General features: G+C 49.0%; 1 protein-coding gene across 1 annotated transcript; it reads right to left on the reverse strand.

Moving 5' to 3' along the window:
- Window positions 1-5,792: 5,792 nt before the first annotated feature.
- NEUROG1 (neurogenin 1) lies at window positions 5,793-6,566 on the reverse strand (the record flags this gene model as incomplete). The annotated part of the gene is made up of 1 exon (XM_081091098.1): window positions 5,793-6,566. The coding sequence occupies one exon, from the start codon at window positions 6,564-6,566 to the stop codon at window positions 5,793-5,795; it is 774 nt and encodes a 257-aa protein (XP_080947224.1).
- Between the last annotated feature and the right edge of the window lie 593 nt (window positions 6,567-7,159).

A 7,159-nucleotide genomic window follows, 5' to 3' on the forward strand; every position in this document is an offset into this window, starting at 1 on the left:
CAGTTAATAAGCATATAGAAACATGAGATTCAAACATCATAAAATGGGAAGTAGATCTTGAAAGACTTGTCATTTTAAAAAGTTTTTAACTGTAAATTTTCTCTATTGCTTTCTGTTTCCAACTTCATTGAAGTTTGCTCTTTTCCTTAGTATGTTCTTTTTGTTTCTTTTTTCAGCTGTGACTCCAGTTTTACCATCTCTTCTCTGGGTTTTATGGAGATTTACTTTACCCTTCTGTGTTAGCCTCCTAGGCACTGTGTCAACCTTAAAAGAGCACAGAAAAGAGAGACTTGGGAAATTTTACAGGGTTCTCTACAGTTTCCTGCACTTCTCTTTCAGAAATATCTCGTGAATCTCAGTTGTTTCTTTAAAGTCCGAAAACCCATTAGATGCAGTTATTCTGCCCAGCAGAGCCTGGAAATAGAAATTTCCTTTACCTTAGAGAGGCAGATTCTGGCCTTTGCACCAAACTGGTGCCCAGGAGCCCTCTGGTCGCCATTTGCCACATGCTCTGGGCCTGGGTCATTTCATTTCAAGAACAGAGACATACCTGCGCTTAGAACTCAGGCCGCTGCATCCCCGCAGACTTTGGGGACAAACTCCCCAGGCCCAAGGCTGGTATGGGACCAGTTCTCATCCATGATTTCCACTGGATTCTTTAACATATTAATCAGAGTTATTTTAAATTTCCTATCTGAAAATGTCAATATCTGGATTATATTTGAATCTGGATTTATTGATTATTATATCTTGGGAGTGAGTTTTTTTTTATTTGTGTACTTTGTAATTTTTTTATTAATGCTGGGCAGCATTAATAGTAGGAATAGTAGGCACTAAGAAATAATTTTATGTCTAGATATGCCTCTTGGTTGTCATGCAATTAATATGGAGAGACAGTGGTCAGTAAATCTAGTCAGAAGCTGAGCTTGGTTTGTGTTTTCTTTTTATAATCTACAGTGCACCACAGACTTCCAATATTTTCAGAAGTGAGCTTTTGTTACCATGTACTTTTATTGAGGGTATTGCCAGAGGATTTTTTTCAGTGTTCCTGTTCACCCTCAGCTTTCAGCCATTCTTTCCTGACTGTGCCTCAGATGGGCATCTCACGTTGAGCTCTTGTCTCTCACTAGTACTAGACTAATGTTGCTTGTTCTCAATGATAGGTTCATAAGTCTTTGGCAAGCTCTGTGCATCTTGACTTCCTGGGTGAGGATTTCTAGCTCTTCATCTCCTAAACTCTGTCTTATCTCTGTGATTGTTCTTGGGAAGGAGTTTCCTGTTTTTCCCTTTGGAGTAGCAGACCCTTGCTTACTCGTGGTGTAGGATCCTGACCATTTCCCCAGAAGAGAGGGTGTTTGTTATATTATCTTCTCTAAGAGCAATTGATCTTTGCCTTTGTCCTGAGGTTGAGGCAGTTTCCTACCCCTCCACCAGAAATTGGTGGCTTTGGCTTCTATTTCTCCCTAAAGCAATATATAATGCCCCTTCTTTGGTGGCTGCTTACTGCTTTAGCTTTGATGATAGGGTATCTGGGAAAGTGAGTGGGGCTTGTGCCTATTCCCAATAGCTATCACCTCCAGGACACCTTTACCACTGAGGAGATGGCCTCTGGCCTTTTGCCCTGGCCTAATCTTCTTGTGAAAGCCCATGGATAAGAGCTTGTGAGTGGTTGTGAATCTTCTGTTCCAAACCGATGTTCCAGTTCACATATTTGGTTTTTAAGATTTTAGCCAATTTCTTATTTTCTTATATGGCAGCCACCTCTCTCTTCGTGCTTTGCCCAAGGTTAAACAGTTCACATGCTTTCTCTCTTCTTGGAGGGTTCTCCTCTCTTGTACTTAATTAATTGCCTTGTGACCTCACATTTCTGATTATCAGAAGAAAAGTTATGATTTTGTTGAGGTATAGGGCATAAGAAATACAAATTGGCTGTTTTAGAATAGTCATGGGGATGTAAAGTACAGCATAGGGAATATAGTCAATAATCCTATATAATAAAGAGGTAATATGCAAATTGACCCTCACGCCATCATGCTGTCACAAGATGGCTGTGCCCACAGCGCTGGCAGGGTTCCCGTAACACAAGATGGCTGCGCCCACAGCGGAGGTGGGGTTCCCGTAACGTGCCATAATGAGCGATCAGCAGGGACCTGAGGTTGTGTGGCGCCAGGCCGGGGTGGGGGACCTCAGGCCGCAACCCCCACCTGACGCTGGGCGGGGGAACCTGAGGCTGTGCCCCCAAACCGGCAGGGCTTGCTGGGGGACCTGAGGCTGCACCCCCGCTCAGCGGGGTTTTACGGGGGTGGGGTCTGCTGGGTCTGGATTTCACCCAATGGGGGTGGGGCCAGCCAGGTCTGGGTCTCGCGTGATATTGAGGTGCATGCAGGTGGGCAGGGACTTGACTCTGGGTCCCGCAGCGTGCCCCAGACTCTGACAGGAGGAAGATTTTCATATACATTTTACTAATTTTCTTTCATCTCTGACACTACTATTATAGAGAAAGGGCAAATAGCAATATTAAAATGTTTTCTCTAATTAATTTGTGCACCGGGCCACTAGTATTCTAATAACTAGGCATGGTGCTGGATAGGTGCTGGTAGGATTTATTGAGGTGATCACTTAGTAAGCTATGTAATGTTTGGTCACTGCTATGTATACCTGAAACTAATATAATGATGTGTGTCAACTGTAATTGAAAATGAAAAAGATATATAAACAATTAAGTAAATGGGGGAAAAAAGATCATTAAAGAAATGAGAGACTGAGTGAATGTTTCATTTTGCTATGCTATCCCAGTGTTCCCTGTCCTGGTATCCAAAGACTTGGAAGCAGTGTGTAAAATAAGACAATGTTACACCAGGACAGAAAGAAGTAAATAGAGAGATCAGGCTAAATAAACCTTCCCGAGTGCCTGATAATTCCTCAGTGAAGATTCTGTTGAAGTGAAACATGGCGGTCAGCAGGAAGTTCTATGCTCTGTAATTGATTATTCCAGTAACCCCCAGCCTGCCTTCACAGATGCTAGTGGATGAACAAGAGTTTGCTGCAGGAAGAAAGGCCCCTGTGCTGAGAATAAGCATCTTTAATCACCTTTCTTCTACTTGGGAGCTCCAAGGGCTACACATACATATTGCTTCCTTGGAAGAACAGTATTAACTGACAAGGGTAGAATGTCCCCAGCAACCCATGCTATTAAAGATGTTTCCTTAGATAGAAGGTGCTCTCTGCACCTTGAGTTGTTAGCCTATTTTGTCAACAAAGCTTGGAATATGTTTTGCTCTCCTCTAGTTCCAGGGTTAGTAAAGTTTTCTGTTTCAGGGCTGGTTGTGTGCAGTTGTATGAGACAAAGCTCCTACTGCAGCCATGAGCTCCAGGGATGTTTGCAGTATTTGTTTGCTGCTGCTTTCCCCAAGGATTTTGGACAATGATGAACATAGTGGGACGTTCTCTTTCGCTGGCCCAAACGTGTGTACCTACACCATGGTTGAGCATGGGAATCCATAGGGAATCTGCCCTTCTCACAGGCTAGGCCTTAGCCTTTAGTAAGCTGGGAGATAGTTACTTCCAGGCATCGTATGCACGGGAGAGCAGAGAATCTGATGCAGACCATTTGTGTCTTTTGCTATAGGAAAATGCAAAGCTAGTAGAGTGAATTAATTCTGAGACAGACAATAGAGTGGGGCCCCAGGCAGGGTCATTCAAGAGACACACTTTTTCTTTGGAGTTTTTAGCAGAAGCAACTATGTTCCGAATCCTCGTAATTTCTGAAGCTCTTCTTGTCAGCCTCTTTGTCTCTGTACTGAGGGCAGTTAGAGAAGTACCCAACTTTCCAGAACCTTCCAAAAAAGGGCATTTTTATCTGAAAGGGGGCTCCTTACCCGGGGCTGGCCTTAGTGATGCCTGTTGCGGGCCCAGTATATGAATCTGGATCCAACTCATCAGGACATGTGTGTGAAGAGGGAAAATACTTCCACAAGGGAAAATGCTATTCGTGGCCTTACTTCTGGCACTCTGCTTCTATTCACTTCCTAAATGGATATGATTTCTCTAACACTGTAGAATACTATTTTCATACTCATTTCTACTCCCTCTAAATAATTATATTCATGAAAAGGGGCAACCCAGGGTGGGGTTAGTTTTGGTCTTAATGTGGGATAACTTGTGCGCTGAGGGAACAGGCAGCAACAGCATTTTCAGAACTATCTTTTGCAAGTGTCCACATTCTGAAATTTGAAACAAAAGCCAGTACTGGCCAGTGCTGTTTGCTAATTGTCGAACAACAGAAAAACACACTGCAGCCAGAAAAATCCCTACTGAGTTTGGGCAACTGATCTCTCTGGCAGCAAATGAAAGCTTTGGCTGTTGCCCCCCCTACCCGAGGACTGGCTGAGCAAGCCAGGACTGAGCCCACTGCTTGCTCCCCCCAGCCCCCATTGTGGGTACAGCATGTGTGTGGGGGGAGGGGAGGTGCAGGACCCAAGCCCACAATTTTAGGCAGCTGCACACCTCACCCAGGGACACCACACCAGCGTAATTCATCTCACACCTCACAGCCAGGGTGATCCCAGCCTCAATGGACAACAATTTGGAGGCATTGTTTACAAGTCAATTTCCCCCTCAAAATAGGCTATTATAAGAGTGGGCCCTTCTGCTTGCTCAAGCTAGGCCCACCTGTCACTGGGACTTCCTAGCCAGTGGTCACACTGTATTGATCTTTTTAATCCCCCTCTCTTTGAAACACAGAGCCAGCTGATGTGGAGTTCCTCAAAAGAAAGGCTCTCCCACCGCCCCTACCTCTACAGGTAGCTGAGTATCCGGACTAATTCCCCACTAAAAAGTCTTAATTGGTTTATGGGGAGCCTGAAAGATCTCCCTTGTGTTTATTAGGTGAAAGGAAATGATGGCTCATAAACTCCTTAGTCTGTCTTTATCTGACTTTTGGTGGAAATCAGGTGTATTTTATTTTTTAATTGTTTTTGACTGAAGGATTCAAAGTGGGTGGGGATAGTGTTTCACTTTAGTGGTTGAACGGCCAGGGGAAGGAAAGAAAGGCCCCAGAGAGACACCAACATTAGGCAAGAAACTTAGTGACTTAGTTTTTATTTACATGAAACATCTGCAGTACAAAAATGTAAACTTTGATAGCTCATTATAATAGAATAAACTCTTTATGTACAAAAATACATTTTCATATGAATGAAGCATCTTGAATAAATTAAAGTACTCTCCAGCCCAGTGCCTGAATAGCTACCGAGGCAAGAGTCTCTGGTTCTTCCTAGACCAAGCCTGCAGTGGTGGGGGTCGGGATCCATAATGCATGAAGCCCACTCCTTGTCTCTCCTTTTTAAGCCTTTTCATTGTATTGTCAGCCGGCTCAAACCGAATTTTCATGCTCGTTTTTCTTCATTAGAGTTCTACAAATTGTAAAATTGACTTTTCACCTCGTCTTCAGGGGCTGATCTGTCCCTTTTTAAATCACACTGAAGTGGTGGCTGGGGTCAGCTCTGAGCCTGCCACAAAGGAGGTTTTGTGGAGTTCAGAAAGTGCAAAAGGGAAGGCTGTCTAGGGGCGGGCAGGAGGGGCCCCGGGCTGAGGGCTGGAGAAAACAGACCAAGGGGAAGCCATGGCGAGGGTGCAGCGACCTAACAAGCGGCTCAGGTATCCCCATCCTTTTAAAGCTCCCGCTTCCTCCCTCTGCCTAGACTGGGAGTCCTGAGGCCGCAGCTGGGGCCCCATCTACCACAACTGCCTGTTGCCTGGGAGAAGGGAGAGCTAAGGTGTCCAAAAAGGGCCTAGTGGTAAGGGATGAAACAGGGCGTTGTGCGGAGCAAGTCTTTGGGCAGGCTGGGAAAGGAGAAAAGGGGGTCGCCAAGACTGTAGGAGAAGTCTTCGGAGGTGGCAGGGCTACTGGGGTCAGAGAGTGGTGAGGAGGCGGCAGCGCATGGGGAGGCGGCAGCACCGGAGCCCCAGGACTCGGCGTCGCTGGTGGGGCTCGGGGGCCCTGGCAGGCAGGGGGCGCACTGTGGCGGCAAGAGGCGCTCTCGGGCACCGCCTCCGGGCAGCCCCTGGTCTGCCAGGCGCAGAGTCTCGGCCAGAGCCCAGATGTAGTTGTAGGCGAAGCGCAGCGTCTCGATCTTGGTGAGCTTGGTGTCGTCGGGGAAGGAGGGCAGCACACTGCGCAGCGCGTCAAGCGCTGCGTTCAAGTTGTGCATGCGGTTGCGCTCACGGTCGTTGGCCTTGACGCGCCGGCTCCTACGAAGCGAGTGCAGCAATGCCTCGGAGCGGACCCGTGCACGGCCCCTGCGCCGCCGCCGCTCCTGCTCGTCGTCCTGTGCCCGGGAAGTATCGGACACCCCGGGAATCCCGGGTGCGCCCCTGTGGGCCGGCACAGGCGGCCCCGAGGCGGAAGCTGACTGTTGGAGCCTGGCACAGTCTTCTTCATCCGTGAGGAAACCGGACAGGTCGCTGCTGCTGCTGCTGCTGCTGCTGCTGCTGCTGCTGCTGCTGCTGCTGCTGCTGCTGGCGCAGTCGAGGTCTGAGAGGCAGGTCTCCAGAGGGGCTGGCATCTCTGCGTCGGGCAGGACCGACGGACAGATAAGAGAGCGCTTAGCGGGCAGGAGCTCGGGCTGAGGGCAGGACCGTTGGGGCGCACTTACTTTCCGAACGGCCCGGGCTTACTCTGTGCCCGCTGCGGGCACGAAGGCCTGGAAGGGCGCACTGGAAACTTGGCTTTTTCTCTTCGCCTCGCCTGCAGGGGCCACGCTCCAGCCGGTCTCCCGAGTGATCTCGCCGGCAATCAGATCAGCTCGTGTGAGTACCGAGTGTGGCACACGACTGGCCTCAGGACCCCTTAAGTATCCGGCGCAACAATAGGCGCCCCCCTCCCAGGCCACCTTCGTCCCGAGGCAGCCCCCGTGAATGGAGCGAGGCGGCAGGTCAGCCCCGTGCGGCGCCCGGGTATTTGCATAATTTATGCTCGCGGGGGGCCGCCCCTGCCCCTCCCCCGCCCGGAGCGTGCCCGTAATTACCTCGGGCCAATCGGCGGTGTCGCGGCCCTGGAGCGGTCTCCGGGCTTAGCCCGCCAGGGCGTTTCCAGTCGGTGAAAAATGGAGGCGGGGGCGGCGGGCGATTAGCCGCCAAGGCACGCTCCTCCGGGGGC

This window comes from Myotis nattereri, assembly GCF_964212035.1.
Source record: "Myotis nattereri genome assembly, chromosome: 5".
Lineage (NCBI taxonomy): Eukaryota > Metazoa > Chordata > Mammalia > Chiroptera > Vespertilionidae > Myotis > Myotis nattereri.